At 45.1% G+C, this 23,421-nt stretch overlaps 1 protein-coding gene across 2 annotated transcripts; it reads left to right on the forward strand.

Annotated features, from left to right (window-relative positions):
• Positions 1-1,664: 1,664 nt before the first annotated feature.
• Positions 1,665-15,838, forward strand: LOC138815017 (eukaryotic translation initiation factor 3 subunit C). 2 transcript variants are annotated; one of them, XM_070004222.1, is made up of 21 exons: positions 1,665-1,752; positions 1,885-2,021; positions 3,664-3,729; positions 3,826-4,015; positions 5,210-5,335; positions 5,495-5,549; positions 5,842-5,951; positions 6,780-6,907; positions 7,322-7,481; positions 7,759-7,862; positions 8,297-8,438; positions 8,620-8,745; positions 8,881-8,974; positions 9,776-9,966; positions 10,139-10,363; positions 12,292-12,655; positions 14,819-14,978; positions 15,074-15,139; positions 15,230-15,317; positions 15,415-15,577; positions 15,677-15,838. In XM_070004222.1, the coding sequence occupies exons 2-21, from the start codon at positions 1,921-1,923 to the stop codon at positions 15,757-15,759; spliced, it is 2,742 nt and encodes a 913-aa protein (XP_069860323.1). In that variant the 5' UTR covers positions 1,665-1,752; positions 1,885-1,920; the 3' UTR covers positions 15,760-15,838. The 2 variants fall into 2 exon arrangements, with proteins under 2 accessions (XP_069860323.1, XP_069860324.1); XM_070004223.1 differs by having other exon boundaries at positions 7,762-7,862.
• The last annotated feature ends 7,583 nt before the right edge of the window (positions 15,839-23,421 follow it).

The following is a 23,421-nucleotide window of genomic DNA, read 5'->3' on the forward strand; positions in this document are numbered from 1 at the left end:
GTAAGACTCATCTCCAATTAACCACCAGAAAACCAGAAGTGGCTCTGTGGCTCAAGGTTTAGAGCACTTGCCTTGAACTGAAGAGCTCAGAAACAGTGCCTAGGGTGAGTTCAAGTCCCAGAACTATCAAAAAAAAAATTGGGCTGGGAAGGTGGCTCAGTGGTAGAGCGCTTGCCTCGCATGCATGAGGCCCTGGGTTCGATTCCTCAGCACTACATAAGCAGAAAAAATAAAGCTGCAAGAGCACTGTGGCTCAAGTAGAGTGCTAGCCTTGAGCTGAAGAGCTGAGAGTTCAGGCCCCAGAACTGGACCCCCCCCAAAAAAAAATTGCAGTAGGTAAGCAACCAGTATTATGGTGCTTATTACTATCGGGAATTAACAAGTGTTTTTGGAATAATGAGTATTACTATACATACACTGCTCTCTGTGTATGTATACCAGTCCTGAGGCTGGAGATTTTTTGTTCATTGCTAATCTATCACTTGAGCCACATTTCCAGTTCTGAGGTTTTTAATTTTATCAATTTTTTATTTATTTTTGCCAGGCCTGGGGCTTGAAGTCAGGGCCCAGGCACTGTCCCTGAGCTGCTTTTCTTCAAGGCTAGCACTCTACCACTTGAGCCACAGTGCCACTTCTGGCTTTTTCTGTTTATGTGGTACTGAGGAATTGAATCCAGGGATTCATGCATGCTAGGCAAGCACTCTACCACTAAACTACATTCCCAACCCAAGTTCTGAGTTTTTTGGTGGTTAATTAGAGATAAAAGTTTCATGGACTTTTCTGCCCAGGCTGGCTTTGAATTGGGATCCTCAGATCTCAGCCTCCTGAGTAGCTAGGATTACAGGTGTGAGCCACCAGCCCTGGATAAAGATAACTTTTAAAAAGTGAATGGCTCAGGCCTATAATCCTAGCTACTCAGGAGGCTGAGATCTTAGAATTGCTGTGTGAGTATAGCTCAGGCAAAAAAAAAAAAAACCCAAAAACAAACGTGAGACATCTCCAATTAGCTACCAAAAGCCTGGAAATGGAGGTTTGGCTCAAGTGGAAGAGTGCTAATCTTTAATGAAAAAGCTAAGGGACAGCACCCAGGCCCTGAGTTCCAAGTCCCAGTAGTGATACAAAGGAAAAGAGGGGTTGGGAAATGTGGCTTAGTGGTAGAGTGCTTGCCTAGCATGCATGAAGCTCTGGGTTCCATTCCTCAGTACCACATACACAGAAAAAGCCAGAAGTGGCACTGTGGCTCAAGTGGTAGAGCACTAGCCTTGACCAAAAGCAGCTCAGGGATAGTGCCTAGGCCCTGAGTTCAAGCCCCAGGACTGGCAAAAAGAAAAAAAAGAAAAAAGAAAAATCCCGACCCCCATTAGCAGCACTTGTTTCTGGCCTTTAGATTCTGATTCTACAGTTTGGGGAGACTAACGTTGTTTGGCTTGGCTTTGCTTTATTTTGTCTTCTTTTGCTTTATATAAAGTCTTACTATATATATTAGGGACTGAGTTCCCAACTATCAACCCTGACAATGCAGCCTTCCGGCTACAGGATGACAGATGTGCAAATACCCAGGGAGTCAGGCTTTACAAAGCCACTTTCCAAGGCGCTTCTGAACCAGGTGGGACCCGCCCCCCGTGTGGCGCGAAGGCTTCTGGGAGTTGTAGTTACCCAGCGTAGTTCTCCGGTACGTCCCGGAAGTGACGTAGGACCGCCCCTTTCCGTCTCTCGGCGTTTCCGTTTGGCGGTGTGACTCGAGCCCAGCTGGTAGGTATTTCGGGGGTCCTGGTGCTTGGAGGAGGGGTACCCGGGTCGGAGGACAGGCAGGGACTACGAGGAGTCGGGAGGTGGCGGGCCGGACCCCTACTCGCGGCCGGTGACGCCGGGGCGCTTCCGCAGGTCTGCGTCGGGCCGTAGCCCCTCAGCGCCGTCGCCATGTCGCGGTTTTTCACCACCGGTTCGGACAGCGAGTCTGAGTCGTCCCTGTCCGGAGAGGAGCTGGTCACCAAGCCCGTCGGGGGTAACTACGGCAAGCAGTGAGTTGGGGGATGCGCGGCGGCGGGATCGGGGCCCGCGGACCCGGGCGGGGCCGAAGGACACCCCCTCGGTGGATCTCCTGCGGATCGCGGGAGTCCGCCATCGCGGACCGGGAACCCCGGAGGGGTTTCCACCTAGTCTAGACTGTGGCATCAGCTTCTGGCCTGTGAGCCTTCCCCATCCCTTCCCTCCCCCTTCCCCTCCCTCGCTGCCTAGTAACCCCCCCAAACCAGAGCTCTTCCCGCCAAGAACTCCCCAGTGACCTCGCGGTTCACACAAGATCCCCTAAATGCTTGGCTAGTGTCTGCGAGTCCCCGGATGTGGCTCCCAACTCCAGCCAACCCGCTCAGCCCTTAAAGCATCTGTAGCATTCCTGTTGCTTACCTCCACTGAAATACCCTTGTCTGTTCGCAGATGAAAATTTTTATCTTTGAAACAGTACAGTATATATATACACACACACATATATATATATATATATACATATACAGACATATATATGTATATATCTATCACAGAAATGTAAGCTAACTTAAAAATGACTTCGTGTCATTACCATAAATAGAAAGTCAGTATCACTTGGTAGAAAGTAGGAAATAGCTCAAAAGATTAATAGAATGTTAAGAAAGGAATGGTTGTGAGTCTGTGGTCTGGTCTCATTAAAGAAAAATACCAGCAATAGAGGTGGTAAATCCAGGAGTTCTGTTTCTGCTTTTATTTTCTGGTTTGGGGTGTTTTGTTATGTTTTTCTTGTGTACTGGTCCTGGGGCTTAGACTCAGAGCTTTAGGCTTTCTCTTGGCTTTTTTACTCAAGGCTGGTACTCTACAACTTGAGTCACTACTCTACTTCTAAAAGTTTTTGCTGGTTAATTGGAGTTAAGAGTCGTGCAGACTTTCCTGCCCAGGCTAGCTTTGAAATGTAGTTTGCAGCTAGAATGCAGGTGTGTGCCACTGGCATCCATCATTGGGACTTCCATTATTGGTAGCCTCTCCTACTTTGGAAATGTTTCTTCCTGGAATTTAGTGTAGGTATCAGCTCCTCAAAGCCTTTCCCATTGGCTATACCTAAATTGCCCCTTTCTCTACTTATTTTTCTTCAGTACTTATATAGTCATGTGAGCCTTTATTATTTCATTTTTTATTTTTGTTTTTATTTTTTGTTGGTCATGGGGCCTGGGCACTGTCCCTCAACTCTTCAGCTCAAGGCTAGCGCTCTACCACTTCAGCCACAGCGCCACTTCCAGCTTCTGCTTATGTGGTGCTGAGGAATTGAACCCAGGGCCTCATCCATGCAAGGCAAGCACTCTACCACTGAGCCACCTTCTGTTTTATGTGGTACTGAAGAATTAAACCTAGGGCTTCGTGCATGGGAACCAAGCACTCTTCCACTAAGCCACAGTCCCAGTCCCCCTCATTTATTTTTGAAAGGGTAAATATACTTACTGTTGCATATGCTACAAATGTTTGACAGTAGGCCATTATTGAAGTAGATTTAGGAGATGAAGTTGTTAATTGTGAGGTTATGGGGAGTTGATTCAGAGGGAAATGAGTATAATATGGATGATATAAATGCCTCGGTTCCAAGAAGAGAAGTACTGAAACTAGGAGAAGAGGTTGATGCTCTCTGTTCCCTCCAAATAGGCCATTGTTACTGAGCGAGGATGAGGAAGATACCAAGAGAGTTGTCCGAAGTGCCAAGGACAAGAGGTAAGGCTTGGGGGAGGTATCGTGATAGACTCTGGGAAACAATGGTGAGTTTTCTCTGGTGAGCTTGTCCAATGTGATGTTGGACTTCCATCTCAGGTTTGAGGAACTGACCAACCTCATTCGGACCATTCGCAATGCCATGAAGATTCGGGATGTTACCAAGTGCCTGGAAGAGTTTGAGCTCCTGGGAAAAGCGTATGGCAAGGCCAAAAGTATTGTGGACAAGGAAGGCGTTCCTCGGTTCTATATCCGTATCTTGGCTGACCTCGAGGACTATCTTAATGAGGTATAATGCCGGCGGGTCTGACTGAGCTACTAACCTATATTAGGGGTCATGTCTTCTCTTAGTTCTTTACCTACTTTATCTAGAGTGTTGCCTAGAATACAGGAAATCGAGTGAAGCAAGGAAGAGGGAACCATTTACTTATTTTTACACTAATATCCGGGCTCCAACTCAGGGCCTTGCCCACTTACTTCTGGCTTATTTCTCTCAAGATTGGCCCTCTACCACTTGAGCTAAACTTCTGGCTTTTTGCTGGTTAATTGGAGATAATAGTATCTTGGATTTGTCTGCCTGAGCTGATTCCAAACCTCCATCCTCAGATTTCAGCCTCCCATTATAGCTGTGAGCCACCCGAACTCTCCTGGGAAACTTTTTTTGTTTTTGGTCAGTCATGGGGCTTGAACTCTGGGCTTGGGTGCTATCTCTCAGCTCTTCGGTTCAAGGCATGCACTCTACCACTTGAGCCACAATGCCACTTCCGGTTTCCTAGTGGTTTATTAGAGATAAGGGTCTCACAGACTTTCCTGCCTGGGCTGGCTTTGAACCGTGATCCTCAGATCTCAGCCTCCTGAGCAGCTAGGATTACAGGCATGAGCCACCGGCGCCCGGCTCTTTTTTTTTTTTTAGCTAAGAATTTATTTGTATTTGTTTATTAGTAACCCTTATTCATGGTTTACACTGTTAGAAGTGATATTTATTTATTTTGTTCCAGTCCTGGGGCTTTAGTTTAGGGCCTAGGTGCTGTCCCTAAACTTTTTTTGCTTAAGGTTGGGGTTCTACCACCTAAGCTACATCTCCACTTCCAGCTTTTTTTGGTAGTTCATTAGAGATAAGAATCTTCATAGATTTTCCTACCTAGGCTGGCATTGAACCTCAATTCTTAGATCTCAACCTCCTGAGTAGCTAGGATTACAGGCATGTGCTACTGGCACCTAGCTAGTAGTAGATTAAAAGATATTCAAATAACAAGCTAGTAAGAAGTCAGGGTGTGGTTTAATATGCATGAGGCTCTGGGTTGCATCCTGAAACCACAAAAAAAATGCTGGATCTAATTATTAAGCACAGGTAGCAAAACTCATAAAAATGTTATGGTGAGGGACTGGGAAGGTGGCTCAGTGGTAGAGTGCTTGCCTTGCATGCATGAGGCCCTGGGTTCGATTCCTCAGTACCACATAAGCTTCTTTTCTTCCTCTTTAGCTTTGGGAAGATAAAGAAGGGAAGAAGAAGATGAACAAAAATAATGCCAAGGCACTGAGCACTTTGCGCCAGAAGATAAGAAAATACAACCGAGATTTTGAGTCTCATATCACAAACTACAAGCAGGTGAGGATGGTGGAAGCAGACTTTAAACTGTGGACAGAACAGAAGAACATTTGCAAATGGAAGTATGACCAGAGAAGGAATCACAGCAATATTGGGATGGTAAGGTGGATGGGTCAGGGTTAGTAAGCAACCTTAGTGCTCTCATTTGCCTCTCACCAGAACCCTGAGCAGTCTGCAGATGAAGATGCAGAGAAAAATGAGGAGGATTCAGAAGGTGAGAGAGGAGACTTAGTGTGGAGAGTTCGGAAGTCCAAAATTAGGGGTTCTCTTCACTGACTGGTTTCTTGGTTATCCTCCATTTATACCAATCCATATCTTCCTTCTTTCCTTCCTTCCCTCCCTCCCCACCACCCCTTTCTGCCTCTCTCTTTCTTGTTATGTAGATCAGGCTGGCTTCAAACCTGTGACCCTCTTGTCTCAGCTTCCTGAGTGCTAAGATTACAGGCATGTAAACCCATACTCAGCTTACAATTCTAGCCTTTTTTTCTCCCCCCATTTCCTACCAGGCTCTTCAGATGAGGATGAGGATGAAGATGGAGTCAGTGCTGCAGCTTTCTTGAAGAAAAAATCAGAAGCTCCTTCTGGAGATAGTCGCAAATTCCTCAAAAAGATGGAGGTAAAAGCCAGGGTTAGACTGGAGGCTGAGAGGCCTGCCAGAGACCAAGTTGGATCCTAGGAAGGAGGAAAGACTGATTGAGGATCTCATTTTTAAAGTGGAGTGAATAGGACGAGGCATGGTGATTCACATACCTATTACCTTGCTATTTGGAAGATGACATCGGAGAGAATTATGGTTCGAATTATGGTTCAAGGCCAACATAAGCAAGAAGTTCTTGAGATACCCCTTCCCTGCCATCTTGACCAAAAAAATACCAGTTAATGGTGTGTGCCTGACATCTCAGTAACATGAAAAATGTAAATAGAAGGATCATGGTTCAGATTGGCCCAGGCACAAATGTAAGACTCTGTTCAAAAAGTAACTAAAAGTTGGGCTAGCCTTGAGTAAAAAGTCTCAAGGACAGTGTCCAGGCTCTGAGTTCAAGCCCTATGACTGGCATGCACATACACTAAAAAAAAAAGCAAAAAGAGTTTGGGGAGAGTGTTTATGGTTGAAGTGGTAGAGTCCCCCTTTAAATAAATGTGCAGTTCTGAGTTCAAACACCAATACCAGGGACTGATAAAGTCCTATGTTCAGAAAGGGCAGCATTTATTGGAGTCTGGTTTAAGAGTAGGCCTTTTGGATTAGAGCACTTAGCAAATTGGAATCTAATGCTGGGCCCCACTCTGCCCCTGGAGAACTGCTTTGGGGCATATTGTAACTTCTTTGGATCTCAGTGGTCCATTCCAGCTCTTACACAATAACCACTCTTGTTCTGTTTCTAAGTCAGTGGAAAATGTCAGGAGGGAAAGCAGAACTGATCCTCTTTTTTTTTAATCTCGTAAGGATGAAGACGAGGACTCAGAAGATTCTGAAGATGATGAAGAATGGGACACAGGTTCCACATCTTCTGATTCCGACTCAGAAGAGGAAGAAGGGAAACAAACTGTTTTGGCCTCAAAATTCCTTAAAAAGTAAGAAAAGTAATGGTATAAAGCTTTTAATAATCTTGAAGGTGGTTATTCTTCCTTCCATGGAGTTCTTCCTTATAGGTGGTAGAGGCCAAATGGCTCTCACTTTAGAACAGGATCTGAGTCAAGTGGCTGCAATCACAAAGCGAGTAATGTGACCTGAAAATGGGATTTGAAGGTTCCAGAGTGCAGATGCTCATTGCCTAGGGATGGGGAAAATCTCACTATTAGCTTATATGATAATAGGCCTACTGCTTAGCTTTTCTCCTCTTTACTTCCCTTGTGTGCAAAATGGAGGCCTGTCAAATTATAGACAGGTACCATGGGGAAGGCCTCAGCGCAGGACTGGCAAGTAGTGTGTACTTCCTGGTAATTACTGCTATTAGCACCTTTCATCCTCTCCCATGGTTCTGGCAGGGCACCCACCACAGAGGAGGACAAAAAGGCAGCTGAGAAGAAACGAGAGGACAAAGCCAAGAAGAAGCATGATAGGAAGTCCAAACGACTCGATGAGGAGGAAGAGGACAATGAAGGCGGGGAGTGGGAAAGGGTCAGAGGTGGAGTGCCACTTGTTAAGGTGAGGATTGGAAGGTAAAAATGAACGAGGGAAAACCAGGCACCAGTGGCTCACGCCTGTAATTGTAGATAAAAGACAGATTTGAGGTTCTTGTTTTGAGACCAGCGCTAAGGGATAGTGCCCAGACCCTGAGTTAAAGCCCCAGGATGGCAGAAAAAGTAAAAATGGGAAACATTTGGGAGTGCATACAAGTGCCCAGCTGGTCGGAGTGGGAAGAAACTTAAGGGAAGAATGGGTTACTGTTGACATGCATATAACAGGATGTGTTTTGGCCTAGGAGAAGCCAAAAATGTTTGCTAAGGGAACTGAGATAACCCATGCTGTTGTTATTAAAAAACTGAATGAGATCCTGCAGGCACGTGGCAAGAAGGGAACCGATCGGTAAGAATCCTGAGGCATGGCTCTGGGGTTACAAGGTGGGTGGTCTTCTGAACAACATGAGTTAGAGATGGATGGAATAGAGCTGTTTTGAGGTAAAATCCTGTGGATATAGCAGAGGAAGAGCATACTTGGAACATACTTGTTTACTTTCTGCTATTTGTATGAGAAGTTGAACCACTCATTTAATCTTTTGAGATTGTTTTGCTCTTTTGAAAACAGGAATGGTGTTCACCTTTAGTTATGAGATGACAGAAGAGTCTAGTGGGTGTGAAAATACCTTATATCATTTGGGCATTGTTGGCATTATTGGTACTTTTGGTAGGAATTTAAGAAACAAGTACCCAGATGGTGAGAACGGTGGTATTGGAGACAGGCCGCCTGGCTTATCTGAAGAAGTTTCAAACCCTCACCCAACCAGTTCTTTATCCTTCCAGTGCCACACAGATTGAGCTGCTACAACTTCTGGTTCAGATTGCTGCTGAAAACACCCTAGGGGAGGGCGTCATCGTCAAGATCAAGTTCAATATCATTGCCTCTCTCTACGATTACAACCCCAACCTGGCCACATACATGAAGGTAAGATTAGCAAAAAGGTCTCTGATGGCAGGCCAGGAGAAGGTGCCCGATGTCTTAAATCTCAGAGGCTGTGGACAGACTTGGTAGTTGAAGACCCTTTGGATTCCTAGTGAAGGGATTCTTGGGACATCCACTTATTCCACCCTCATACCTCTGATCCTGCCATCTCATGTCTTGGCAGCCAGAGATGTGGCAGAAATGCCTGGACTGCATCAATGAATTGATGGACATCTTATTTGCAAACCCCAACATCTTTGTCGGAGAGAACATTCTGGAAGAGAGTGAGAATCTACAAAATTTTGACCAGGTAAAGAGAGATATTAGCAAGATAACTGGAGGCATATGTTGTTTGTTTGGGGAAGGCATAGTAGAGACAGACCCATTTCTTGAAGTTTAGGACAGAAATCTAGGCTAATTTATTACTTTTGTGCTTTCTCTTGAGCCACTGCGTGTCCGCGGTTGTATCCTAACTCTGGTGGAACGGATGGATGAAGAATTTACCAAAATAATGCAGAATACTGACCCTCACTCCCAAGGTGAGCCTTAGCAAGCATGAACCTGGCCTTATGAGGATTATACTACATCAGAATGAAAAGCCAGCATTTCCTCTGATAGAATAGTTGGAGAATTGCATTTCTAATATACTTCTGGGTATTACTAGTCTGGTAACTGCCTTGAGAACCCTGTGGGTTCAGACATTTGTGCACATGGCTTATTTAGTGTGGCCCAGAGGCATTAGGCTGGGAAAAAGAAATGCTTACTCAGTACAAATGTGCCCAGTGAGTCAAGGATGTAGATGAACCAGGCAGTCAAACATTTCTGTCTGTGATGTGTCCCTCTAGCACCAGATAAAGTCAGCTAAACAGATAGCAAAATCATAAACGATTTCAGGTAATGCCAGGTGTGAATTAGCCATTAAAATAGAAAGTGATAGAAGAGGGGACTGCTTAGATGTGTGTGAAGAAGGCATCTGAGGGACCATTTGAGATGAGAGTTGGGAAGAAAAAGCAGAAAAGGGCACCTGGCAGAGTCACGCAAGTGAGTTTGGCACATTTTAGGAATGAAAATAGCTTGAGCACAGTGAGGTCAGGCAAGAGGCAAGCATTAGAGCTCACAGGCTCTTTCTGGACAAGGTTGCTAACGAGGTATTTTTCCCCTGAGCTCTGAGGTAGCAAGGTTATAATATGTCCTGGGAGAGAATGGCATTTTCATGGCACAGTGGGTATTTGTCTGACCAGTGCAGAGAATTAAACCAAGCTAACTGGATTGGCTGGGGACCAATGGTTGGGAAAGCCTGGGCGCCCGGCTGCAACTAGGTTGTGTCCTCTCTCTGCCAGAGTATGTGGAGCACCTGAAGGACGAGGCGCAGGTGTGTGCCATCATTGAGCGTGTGCAGCGCTACCTGGAAGAGAAGGGCACCACTGAGGAGATCTGCCGCATCTACTTGAAGCGCATCCTGCACACGTACTACAAGTTTGACTACAAGGCCCACCAGCGCCAGCTCACCCCTCCCGAAGGCTCATCAAAGGTGAGTGATGTGAATCGGTCCAGCTCACTTTAGAAACCCTCATGGCAAGTCCCTTCCCTAGGAACTTCCTGAGGTGGAGTAGGGAAGGAACCCAGGGATTCATATGAGGCTAGTCTCACATTGGTTCCTAGAACCTGAGCCCTTTAAAGCTGCTTCCTCCCTTCCCTCGCAGTCTGAACAAGACCAGGCTGAAAATGAAGGTGAGGACTCGGCTGTGCTCATGGAGAGGCTGTGCAAGTACATCTATGCCAAGGACCGCACAGACCGGATCCGCACGTGCGCCATCCTCTGCCACATCTACCATCATGCTCTGCACTCCCGCTGGTACCAGGCCCGAGATCTCATGCTCATGAGCCACCTCCAAGACAACATTCAGCATGCTGACCCGCCAGTGCAGGTAGGCCGAGGAAGCATCTGGTCCTTACGGTGGGGAAGCCAGGCCTCAGGCAAACTGGCTTAACCAGAATGGTCACCTGTGTGGTGAGTGAGTATAGATCTAAGGAGGCACTTAGTCTTCCCCATCTGCCAGCATCTCTCGGCTTTCTTCCATGTTGACTTACACTTTGTGGTGTCCCAACAGCATCATTTGAGTTGAGCCAACATGTGAGAGGATTGTCTTACATAGAAAGATGGAAACTACTCTTGGAGTTGTTAAGCTAGGAGGAAAGACAGGGATTCAAATGCAGAATGATAACTGCACCATGGCACTGGTACCACTTTTTGGGTGGTGGCATTTTGAAGATGTTTTAGTATAGCAGAAGTACTAAGGTGTGGATTTTTTTGTTTTTTTCTTTTTTGTGCCAGTCCTGAGCCTTGAACTCAGGACCTGGGCACTGTTCCTGAGCTTCTTTTGCTCAAAGCTAGCACTCTTGCTTGAGCCACAGCACCACTTCTGGCTTTTTCTGTGTATGTGGTACTGAGGAATCAAACCCAGGGCTTCATGCATGCTAGGCAAGCACTCTACCATGAAGCCACATTCCCAGCCCCTCTTCCTGTAGTTTCTTTTTCTTTTTCTTTTTTTAAAAAAAATTTTTAGTACTGGTACAAGGGCTTGCTTGAACTCAGAACTTAATGCTCTTGCTTAGCCTTTTCACTCAAAGTTGGTGCTCTGCCACGTGAGCCACGCATCCAATTCTGGCTTTTCACTTGTTAATTGGAGATAAGGATCTCAGGGATTTTTCTGCCCAGGCTTGGCTCTTATTAATATCCTCAGATCTCAGTTTCCTGAGTAGTTAGGATTATAGGCATGAGCTACCAGCACCTGGCTAGATTTCTAATTTCTACTTATTTTTCTACTTTGTCATGGCATCCATTTATACATTGATTATTATACATTTCATTATTACAGATGGTCCCTGATTCATCACATTGTTCCATTTATGATTTTTTTTTTGTTTTCATTTTGTCTATATTGGTGTTTCAATTTGTGCCTCATGCTTGCTGAGCATGGCATTTACTTTTCCTTTTTCTAGCATTTTTTTTTTTTTTTTTTTTTTTTTTGTCGGTCGTGGGGCTTGAACTCTGGGCCTGGGCGCTGTCCCTCAGCTCTTCAGCTCAAGGCGAGCGCTTTACCACTTGAGCTACAGCGCCGCTTCCGGTTTTCTGGTGGTTTATTGGAGATAGGAGTCTCACGGTCTCTCCTGCCCGGGCTGGCTTTGAACCGCGATCCTCAGATCTCAGCCTCCTGAGTAGCTAGGATTACAGGCGTGAGCCACCAGCGCCCGGCTCTAGCATTTTTTTATACTTTTTTTTTTTTTTTTTGTCTTTTTTGGTACTGGGGATTGAACCCAGGATGTTGCACTTGCTGGGCAAGCGGTTTGCCACTGAACTACATCCCAGCCCTATACATTTTTAATTGTAAAAATACTGTACAGAGGAGTTACAGTTACATGAGTAGGGTAATGAGTACATTTTTTATCGATTAATGTTGCCTCCTCCTTTGTCTTTCCCCTACCATTCCTTCCCTCCCCACCTCTCCAGCTTTCTCCCCCCCCTCCCCACACACCCCCCCCACATTATATTCAACCCCTAGGTATAGGTATCTGTGACTTGTTCTCTTTATAATTTTATTCAAATATTCTTTTGAAAGTGAAGCTTGCCTTCGTTGTATCAGATTGCCAGCCACACAAACTTGCTTCCTAGTCCTTCTCTGTTCCATTTTCTCTTTACTGTGTGCTTGCCCCAACTCTCAGGTATTCCATGTCTTTTTGTTCTCTATCCCTGGCCACGTTTTAGTTCTTAGCGCATAGTACGTATATGTGTGTTGAATAAATAAACAGCTTGCCCTGTGACTTTCATTTATGATATACTATCCTTTGTCTCTAGATCCTGTACAACCGTACCATGGTGCAGCTGGGCATCTGTGCCTTCCGCCAAGGCCTGACCAAAGATGCACACAATGCCCTGCTGGACATCCAGTCCAGTGGCCGGGCCAAGGAGCTTTTGGGCCAGGGTCTGCTGCTGCGCAGCCTACAGGAGCGCAACCAGGAGCAGGAGAAGGTAGAGCGGCGCCGCCAGGTGCCCTTCCACCTGCACATCAACCTGGAACTGCTGGAGTGTGTCTATTTGGTGTCTGCCATGCTCCTAGAGATCCCCTACATGGCTGCCCATGAGAGTGATGCCCGCCGACGCATGATCAGCAAGCAGTTCCATCACCAGCTGCGGGTGGGAGAGCGTCAGCCCTTGCTGGGTGAGTGTGGGGTTCATTGTCCAGCACATTCCTGGGATCTTTGTAGTGAAGTTAGCAGGAATAATTCCACTAAGTGATTCCATTGGTGGCACCTCTGCCTGGCATGGTTCAAGTGTCTTAGAAATCATAATTTTTTTAATCTGTACTAGTAATATATAACCCTGTGATTTAAGTATTCTTGTTACCTTGTTCTGGATGAAAAACACCGAGGCAAATAGAATTTAGGTAATGTGTCTGAGTTTAAGGGACTTAGGTTTAAGCTGGACTTACAGCTTTCCTTTTCCTCCCCTTCATGTACATTATCTTCTAGGCAAACCACTGGGATAGTTTTATTATTCAAAATTGTTTTAACCACTCAATTTTCTCTTTTTGTGGTGGTAGGGATGAAACACAAGGCCCCACACATGCTAGGCCAAGCTCTACCCCTAAGCTATACTCTCCTCCCCCACTTGGATTACTTTTGGAGGATATGACCTTGCAGGATTGAGTTTGAGTCACTGGGAAAGGAAGTAACTGTCCCTTCGATGCAGGTGGTGCATGGAAGGGCTTGAGTGAGCCAAGCTTGCTATTTACAGCCACCATCCCTTTATGCCTTCATCCTCCACCAGTTAATGTCAATAGCTCTGCTTAAGTGCAGATGTTCCTTAAGCTGATTTTTTATTTTTATTTTTTGCCAGTCGTGGGGCTTGAATTCAGGGCTTGGGCACTGTCCCTGAGCTTTTGCTCAAGGCTAGTGCTCTGCCACTTGAGCCACAGCACCACTTCTGGCTTTTTCTGTTTATGAGATACTGAGGAATCAAACCCAGGGCTTCATACATGCTGGGTAAGCATTGTACCACTAAGCCACACTCCCAGCCACCTATGGCTGATTGTGTTTGGCTTACCTAGTGGTGTTTTGTTTTATGGAAAACTGAACTTCTCAATATCTCACAGTTCTGGGCCTGGAAACCCTAGGCTTACCTTCCCCTGCAACTGAAAGCAGCTTTGGGTCTGGGTACTCTGGTTCACCGTTTCCTATTCTTTTTTTGGGGGGGGTGTCAGTCGTAGGGCTTGAACTTTGGGCCTGGGCGCTCTTCAGCTCAACGCGAGTGCTCTACCACTTGAGCTACAGCGCCACTTCCGGTTTTCTGGTGGTTTATTGGAGATAAGAGTCACGGTCTCTCCTGCCTGGGCTGGCTTTGAACCGCAATCCTCAGATCTCAGCCTCCTGAGTAGCTAGGATTACAGGCGTGAGCCACCAGCGCTGGCCCATTTCCTATTCTTTTACTCATAATGGGGTCAGAAGTCAATTTCTTAGCTGGATATAATAGTACTCTATAAGGTCAGCACTCAAGAGACTGAGGCAGGAATGACACAAGTTCAAGGCCACCTGGGCTACAAAAAAAGCCAGTGTCTTTTTTTTTTGGCCATGTGTACTGTTTGTTTGATTTATAGAAATTTTCTTTGATTTTCTACCCTTACTCTTTTTTAAAAAAAAAAAAAGGACGCTTCCTCTAAAAAGGTTGCCTGTTCGTTTTCTTCAGCTTAGCCTTGCTATCACAGCTCTTTGGGCTGACTCTGGTATGCATTTGCACTCATTGTGCCTGCTGTAAGGTCTTCCGTGTTACAGGGTCTGCCATGCTTGTGAGGGCCACTTAGTTTGGCTTGCCTCATTTTTGTGTTTGGGGGCCCAAGTCCTTAATCAGCTTATCACACTTGTTTCTCAGGGCTAATTTAGACAAAGGCTAAAATTTTTAAGGAAAACAAATGAGTTGCTTTCATGAATAATAATCTGATCATGCCTGTGGCAGAAATCACGAAAGCAATAGAAGTATAAAGTTTGGTAAATACCTGGATGAGATGTTAGACTTCTAGGTAAGGAGCCTGTGGAATATGAAAGCCAGGTGCTCTTTTTCTAGGACAATGCACAATACACACCCAATCAACCACATGTCAACATTTTCAGGGGGTTCAGCAATGCCCTGAAGGACATCTAGTTTAGTCTGAGCCTAAAATAAGTATATTTAGACATGAAATGACATACAAGCCCATCACTTTCTTGGAAAGGTGGGAGAATCTGGTCTAGGTATTTGTTCTTCTGCCCTACGTTCCTTAAATAATGCTCATGAAGGAGCGACCTTGGCAGCAAGTTTCTCTAGACCCTGCCCATTTGTGACCTTTCAGGTCCCCCTGAGTCAATGAGGGAACATGTGGTTGCTGCCTCCAAGGCCATGAAGATGGGTGACTGGAAGACCTGCCACAGTTTCATCATTAATGAGAAGATGAATGGGAAAGTGTGGGACCTTTTCCCTGAGGCTGACAAAGTCCGCATCATGTTGGTTAGGTGAGCAAAAGGGAGGCCATGATAGGTAGGGAAGTAGAGACTGTTTGGTCACCTTTCTTGAGGACTTGCCACCATTTTTTCCCCTCTCCCCATAGGAAGATCCAGGAAGAGTCACTGAGGACTTACCTCTTCACCTACAGCAGTGTCTATGACTCCATCAGGTAGTATGGCCCCTGTTGGTGCAGAGGAGCCCCAGTTTGGCAGTCAATAGTCCTACCCATGGCCCTGTTCCCTGCCTTCTTTTTCTCTAGCATGGAGACACTATCAGATATGTTCGAATTGGATCTGCCCACAGTGCATTCCATCATCAGCAAGATGATCATTAATGAGGAATTGATGGTGAGAGCCAAGGGTGGTGCATGGGCAAATGGAGAGAGACACTTGGGGGACAGGTCTGGTGTATGTCACATTCCTTCTTCTGCTTTACTCCTGTCAGGCCTCACTAGATCAGCCCACTCAGACAGTAGTGATGCACCGCACTGAGCCCACTGCCCAGCAGAACCTGGCTCTACAGCTCGCTGAGAAGCTGGGCAGCCTGGTAGAGAATAATGAGCGGGTGTTTGACCACAAGCAGGGTACCTATGGTGGCTACTTCCGAGGTGAGTGGTTCCATCATTCTACTCTCTCAGGATCCTTGACCAATACTGCATCTCCCCTGGTACTCATGTTCACCTTCCCTTCCTTCCTTCCTCCTGCAGACCAAAAGGATGGCTACCGCAAAAACGAGGGCTACATGCGCCGTGGTGGCTACCGCCAGCAGCAGTCCCAGACAGCCTACTGAACTCTCCGCTTCTGTCCTTGTGGCTAGACCATTGAACCTTTTAATCCTAAACCAGTCATTAAAGGTCTGTTTAAAGTTATTGCTGTTCCTCCTCGTCCAAACATTGCTACAGAAGTGTGTTGGATTCATTTGCTAACTGCCTTTCTGAGCTTCTACCATAGCTTCTACCACAGGCCCAAGGCTCAGGATGCACGATGAATTTATACTCACGCCTGACTTCATAGAACTTGCTTCTATTTGGCATGTAGAAGAAAAGTGTCATGATGTGACAAGTTAGAACAAGACATGTGGAGAGGATATGAACAGGGGGCCTGGTATCAGGATATGACAGAGGAGGAGGGATAGTGGACCTTGAGTGGCAAATAGGTGGGTGGTAGTTCCCAGGCAAGGGGAAGGGAATTAGTCCAGACCAGTGTGGACCCACTATTAGCGGTCTCAGATGGTACCACAAACACAAGGAAGCTTTGAAAAACTTGGCTGCTGCTGTGACATCTAAGCTATTGTTTTTCTAGTTTGTATAATTCCTGTTTGTTTTATTTTATAAAAGCTTTGGTCCCTCATAGACTGTAAAGTTTTTTTTTTAACATTTTTATTAAGAAGCTATATAATGAGGTTATAATTCTATAAGTCTGGTTATGAATACAGTGTATCTTGACCAACTCATTTTATTGTTCTCTATTTTTAAAAGATTCCTTATAAAGTATAGAAAGCATTGTTATAGGCAGAAGAAAAAAAGCAAACAGAAAGAACTGGGAGTGTGTAGGAGTATTGTGGTTGGTACAAAGCGTATGTGAAGTATGTATGAGATAGATGGGACTTGAGTAGAGGACCATCTCAGGAAAGCTTTAATGCTTTACACTTCTGTAGACTAAATAACATGAATGGATACAGTTTAGGAAACATAATGAAGCGGCGTTGTGGAATGTGAAATTGGAGGCAGAGTAACCCAGAAAACAAATGCATCTGAAACTGGTATAACTGGGATCAGTGGTGAGAGGTAGGTTGAGTGTAACAAGCTGTGGTGCTTCTGTGGCCAGTTGGAACTCGGTGGAAGAAGTAAAGACTACAGATTCTCCTGCTTGAGGGGAAACTGATAGAAACCTGCAATCAGGAAATAACTGGAGCCAGGTTCCTGTGGCTTCTGCCTATAATCCTAGCTACTTAGGAGGCTGAGCTCTGAGGTTCACAGTTTGAAGCCAGCCAAGGCAACAAGTCCTTAAGACTGTTATCTCCAGTTAACCAAAAAAAGTGGATATTGTGCTTTAGAGTACTAGCCTTGAACAAAAAAGCTCAGAGACAGTCAGTTCCTGGGTTCAAGCTCCAGTACTGGCAAAAAAAGAAAACAGAAAAAAATGGCTAGAGTGGGGCACCTGTAGCTCACATTTGTAATATTAGCTACTTAGGCTGAGATCTGAGGATTGCAATTTTAAGCCAGTCCAGGCAAGAAAGTCCATAAGACTCTTACTTCCACAAATGGTAAAGTGCTAGCCTTAAGCAAAAGTAGCTCAGAGACAGCACCCAGACCGTGAGTTCAAGCCCTAGGACCAACTAACAACTGAAAAGACCCATGACAAGAAAAGACTATATTACTAATTTTTTAAATTGAGGAGGGAAAAAAAAAACTTAATACAAAGAAAACCTAGGCCCCATGGCTTCACACTGAATTTTGCTAGACATATAGGAACAGTTAATACAGATCTTGCACTTGCAAGAATTAAAATGAGGTGTGAAGCCTTCTGAATTTCTCCCCTCACCTAGACAGCAATCATGCTGGCAGAACTTGGATGGTCAGTTTCAGCTCTCACTCTCCCTGCCTACCCTCTGTTGGGCAGCTCTGGGGGGAAGGGGGCGGGGAGGGGGCAGTGTCTTGAGGAGCAGCTTGTGGCTGCCAGTATAGACACTAGAAAGAGCCACACACACCCTGCAAATAGAGGGATCTGTCTCCTGATGACTGTTTCTTTTTGTTTTGTTTTTTGGGTCCGGTCGTGGGGCCTGAACTCTGGTCCTGGGCGCTGTCCCTCAGCTCTTCAGCTCAAGGCTAGTGCTCTACCACTTGAGCCACAGCGCCACTCCCAGCTTTTTTTCTTTTTGCTTATGTGGTGCTGAGGAATCGACCCCAGGGCCTCATGCATGCAAGGCAAACGCTCTACCACTGAGCCACCTTCCCAGGCCGTGATGACTGTTTTATTCTGTTTCTGGTGCTGTACTGGACTGAATGAGTGTGAGGCAAGTACTGAGTCATACCCCAGATCCTGATACCACTTAACTACAGAGTTGCCCACACAAATGTACATCCCATTCCTCTAACTTAAGCACTTCCAGAGGATTTGAAGGGCCCAGTATCTTTCATTTTTCTTTGGGAAGCTAGACATTAAAGACTAGGACCACATATATGGAGAAAATGATAAAGTTACCAAGCATGTCTTGAGACCTCAAAGGCACACATCTCAGGCTGATCCTTGATGGGGAGATGGCCAACATTAACTAGAAAAGAAAAGCAGCTGTCCTACAGATGCTGTGCTGGACCAGCCTGCGATGGGTGGGCTGCTGTGTTCCTGTAACATTAGGCCAAGAAAAAATGGCTGCTTCTGTGCTTAGTGTTCAGAAACCAGTAATCAGTCTTAGAAAACAAGTGGCCAGAAACAAGCAGTCCTAGAGACTGAGGAATCTGATTTTCAGAATTAACATTAAAGGTTTTGGGGGGTTTTTTGGTCGGTCATGGGGCTTGAACTCAGGGCTGGTGCTGTACCTAAGCCTTTTTGCTCAAGGCTAGTGCTGCACCTCTGAACCACAGAGCCACTTCCAGTTTTTTGAGTGGTTAATTGGAGATGAGTCTCATGGGGACTTTACTGCCCTGTTTTTAAAGAAAAATCATTACTTATGCAAAGAAATAGGAATGGTTGCCAGGTAGCAGTGGCTTACACTTGTAATCTAAGCAACTTGGGAGGCTAAGACAGGATTGTAGTTTGAGGCTAGCTGGGGCAGGAAAGAGGTCTGAGAGACCTTTTCTGAACAAACAGCTAGGCATGATGGTGTAGTGTATCAGGCCCAGACCCAAATCAAATAACCCCCCAAAATCAGGGCATGGCTTGGTAGTAAAAGTGCTTTTTAGGAGTCCTAGTACTACATAAAGGAACAAATGCCCTATAACATATGAGTGGAATAAGAAAATGTGATTACAAATATACAATAAGATTTTACTTATCTCTTAGAATACTGTTGTGGCATTTACAGAGAAATGGGTGGTCCTAGAAAAGAATTGCATTCAGTGAAATAAGTACGAGTCAGAGAAACAAATAGGTACATGGTTTCTTTCCTATGTAGAAATTAAACCCAAATACAGACATACATAAAAACACATAAGTTTATATGCATATACACACAAAATGACTAAAGGGCCAAATAGGGGAGGAGTCCAGTGGTGTAACCCCTTTGAATAACTAACAAAACCATTTAACAAAATGAATACTGTGGGACTGGGAATGTGGCTTAGTGGTAAAGTGCTTGCCTAGCATGCATGAAGCCCTGGGTTCGATTACTCAGTATCATATAAACAGAAAAAGCTGAAGCGGTGCGTGGCTCAAGTGGTAGAGAGTGCTAGCCTTGAGCAAAAGAAGCTCAGGGACAGTGCCCAGGCCCTGAGTTCAAACACAAGTGGGGGTGGGGTGGGGTAGGGGATTATACATGTTGAGGGGGAGGGGGCACACAGAGGAAAAGTGAACAAATACAGTGATATTCAATGTACATTATGTAAAACTTGAACTACAGAACTAGAGGGTAAGAATGGAATGGGGAATGATGGGAGAGAACAATAAAAGGGTTGATGTTGATCAAGATGCTTTGATTTCTAGAATTGGACCCCTCTGTTCAACTACTTAATAAGAATAAATACTCACAAAAAAATTAAAAAAATAATAGAAAAATAAGAATAAAATACTTGGTCTGGGAATGTGAATTAGTGGTAGTGCTCGCCTAGCACATATGAAGCCCTAGGTTCCATTCCTCACTACTACATAAACAGGAAAAGCCACTATGCCTCAAGTGGTAGAGTGCTAGCCTTGAGCACAGAGTGGCTCAGGGACAGTGCCCAGGCCCTGAGTTCAAGCTCCAGGACTGGAAAAAATAAATTTTTTTTAAAAGAATAGGAATGGCTCAGTCATACAGGGGGAAAAAAAGTAAGGCAACAGAACTCTTAAAGACCAGTCGGGTACCTGTAATCCTAGCTACTCAGGAGGCTGAGATCTGAGCACTAGCCTTGAGCAAAAGAACTCAGGGACAGCACCCAGCCCCAGAGTTCAAGCCCCACAACTGACCGGGGGAAAAAAAGACCAGATGGCTGGACACTTTAATTCTGGCATTATAGGAGCTACTATTAGAGATCTGAAGGAACTTTTAAAAAAGCAGAGAGAAAGGAAGACAGGAGGGCCTAATTTAAGATTAGTCTAAAGAGTCTAGAACAATTAAAAGTGGAGTAAATGATAGGTAAGGGTAAGATTACTCATGTAATCCTAGCTACTCAGGAGGCTAAGATCCGAGGATCACTGAACAAAGGAAGCTGGGGAAGTGGCATTGTGGTTCGAGTGGTAGAGCACTGTCCTTGAGCACAAAGAGGGGTGGGAGTAAGGCTGGTCCCTTACTCCCACCCCTCCCCCCCAAAAAAAAAGACCAGATGAAGAACCTACTAAGCAAGAGCTTAAAATAACTCAAGTATGATGAAAGAACTAAAGGATCTGTAATCTGTAATCCTAGCACTGAGACTGAGGCAAAAGGTTCTGGCATTTTGAGGCTAGATTGGGCTAAGCAACAGGCCAGCCAGGAAAAAAAACAAGAAGTGGATAAAGTCAAGAAATAAAGCTGGTATTACTGTGTGTGTTTTGCTGGAGATCAGATCCCTGAAGCTAGTATTTTCTAGCAACATATGAAAAAAGAGATTATCGACAACAAAAAATAGAAACAGGGCACCAGTTTGTTTCTCACACCTGTAATCTCAGCCTTTTAGGAGGTTGAGATCTGAGAATTGTGGTTCAAAGCCAGCCCAGGCAGAAAAGTCTGTGAGAGTTACCTCCAATTAACCAGCAAAAGGCTGGAAATAGAGCTGTGTGGCTCGAAAGCCAAGAGAGCGTGAGGCCCTGAGTACCAGGAAAAAAAAAAAAAATCAAGAAAGAAAATCCACCTGAAAAGAAACCAAAAAGAAATTCAGGAAGTGAAATTTGCAGTGACAGCACTGCCAGACCCAAGGTGACTTGCTGGACAATTAGGTCAAGAGACAAGGTGTTTCAGCAAGGAAAATGACTTTATTCAAAAAAATCACAGCTGGGGGCTGGGAAGGTGGCTCAGTGGTAGAGTGCTTGCCTTGCATGCATGAGGCCCTGGGTTCGATTTCTTAGCACCGCATGAGCAGAAAAAGCCAGATGTGGTACTGTGGCTCAAATGGTAGAGTGCTAGCCTTAAGCTGAAGAGCTAAGGGACAATACCCAGTTCAAGCCCCACAACCGACCAAAAAAAAAAAAAAAAAAAAAATCGAAGCTGGTTGAGTCAGATGATGGAAAACTCCAAAGCTGACCATGCTGGGAAGCTGAATAGAAGGAGCTCATACAGGGGATAGACGGGTGTTCCCAGACCAGTCATGCATTCCCATAGCTGCCGGGCCTGGTGGTGCACGTCTGATCCTGACTCCATATTCACAAGGGGCTTTTATTCTCCTCACTGGTTTGACCACATGCAGGTGCTGACATACTGCATCAAAGACTACAGGAGTAGCTGCCTGAAGTCCTTTTGAGAACTGACTTCCAAACTTATAGTACTTAAAAGAATCAGGTGAGGTTAAACAGGGAGCCAACACAAGATCTAGTCTTCATTCTAGGCTTCAACTGAAACGAAAATTTCCCTGGGGGAATTCAAAGGCAAATTTTCGCAGGCAGAAGGAGGAATCAGAAAATTTGACTATAAGTCACTTGAAATATTGAGTCTGGGGAACATAAATGGTTTAATAAATTAGCAGAACAGCACATTGACATGCACCTGAAGTCTCAGCATTCAGAAGGCTGAGGCAGAAAGATTGAAAGTTTGAGGCCAGCATGAGCAAGATCCTATCTCAAAAGCAGGCTGCAGCCGGGCTCAGGTGGCTCACGCCTGTAATCCCAGCTACTCAGGAGGCTGAGATCTGAGGATCGCAGTTCAAAGCCAGCCTGGGTAGGAAAGTCTGTGAGACTCTTCTTCAATAAACCACTAGGAAACCAGAAGTGTTGCTGTGGCTCAAGTGGTAGAATGCTCGCCTTGAGCTGAAGAGCTGAGGGGCAGTGCCCAGGTCCAGAATTCAAGTCCCACAACTGACCAACAACAAAAATAGGGATGCTGGATGCTAGTGGCACACACCACTGGATTGGAGGTATGGCTCAAGTTGCTAAGTGCCAGTGAATAGAAAAAGCTTATGGAGGGGCTGGGAAGGTGGCTTGCATGCATGAGGCCCTAGGTTCGATTCCTCAGCACCATGTACACAGAAAATGCTGGAAATGGCACTGTGGCTTAAGTGGTAGAGCCTTGAGCTGAAGAGCTGAGGGACAGCACCCAGGCCCAGAGTTCAAGCCCGTGACCTGAAAAAAAAAAAGAAAAAGCCTATGGAGAGTTTGAGCCCCTGAGTTCAAGCACCAGTACTCAGTACACAAAAAAGATACTAGTTGTAATCCCCAGGGTAACCAAAAATTAAGTAGAATAAAAACAAAAGGAAATTAAAATATCTCTCTTACCCTAACCCCCATCAACTAAACATAGAAGACAAATGAAGACAAAAAGAACTCTAACACAGAAAACAAATGGCAAAATGAAATATGTTATATCAAATGTAAAGGGGTTAAACTCATTAATCAAAACACAGTATTGAGTCAGGTGTGGTAATGAGGAACTTGGTAATACCAGTACTTGGGAGATTGAGGCTGAAGATCAAGAGTTCCAGGCCAGGGGCTGGGAAGGAGGTAGAGTGCTTGCCTTGCATGCATGAGGCCCTGGGTTTGATTCCTCAGCACCACATAAGCAGAAAAAGCTGCAAGTGGTGCTGTGGCTCAAGTGGTAGAGCGCTAGCCTTGATCTGAAAAGCTGAGGGACAGCGCCCAGGCCCAGAGTTCAGGCCCCATAACCAAAAAAAAAAAAAAAAGTTTCAGGCCAGGAGTTTGTATCCCACTCTTGTACTTCAAGTGGAAGGTGCTTTTCTTTCTCTCTTTTCTATTTCATCCTCTTATGCTAAAAAAAAAAAAAAAATCCTTAGCTTGAGCCATATAGGGGAGCCCACTATTCCAGTGATTGGTAGAATGGGTTTTTGTGAGTATATGAGCCTGGGTTTATGCTCAGTACTTTTTGCTAGAATGAAAAAACATTCAACCATAATTTTCTGTAAGAGATGCAAACACACAGGTTGAAAGTAATACATTCTGTGCAAATGATAGTAAAAATAAAACCGGCAGAGCCAGGCACTGGTGGCTCATGTATATACAGTGAACCAATCAAGAGTTCCAGCCCAGGGAAACAAATCTGAGGAACTTTTTATCTCCAAAAAAAACACTAAAAAGGGGACTGGGAAGGTGACTCAGTAGTAGAGCGTTTGCCTTGCATGCATGGGTTCCATTCCTCAGCACCCCATAAACAAAAAGAAAAAAGCCAGAAGTGGCG

Source organism: Dipodomys merriami, unplaced genomic scaffold (assembly GCF_024711535.1).
Source record: "Dipodomys merriami isolate MVZ:Mamm:240054 unplaced genomic scaffold, mDipMer1.0.p SCAF_62, whole genome shotgun sequence".
Classification (NCBI taxonomy): domain Eukaryota; kingdom Metazoa; phylum Chordata; class Mammalia; order Rodentia; family Heteromyidae; genus Dipodomys; species Dipodomys merriami.

Coding starts and splice junctions, on each gene's coding strand:
- LOC138815017 (XM_070004222.1), top strand. CDS start 1,921: ATGTCGCGGTTTTTCACCACCGGTTCGGACAGCGAGTCTGAGTCGTCC. Junction 7,482..7,758: donor GTGGAGTGCCACTTGTTAAG/GTGAGGATTGGA, acceptor GTTTTGGCCTAG/GAGAAGCCAAAAATGTTTGC. Junction 15,318..15,414: donor TCATTAATGAGGAATTGATG/GTGAGAGCCAAG, acceptor TACTCCTGTCAG/GCCTCACTAGATCAGCCCAC.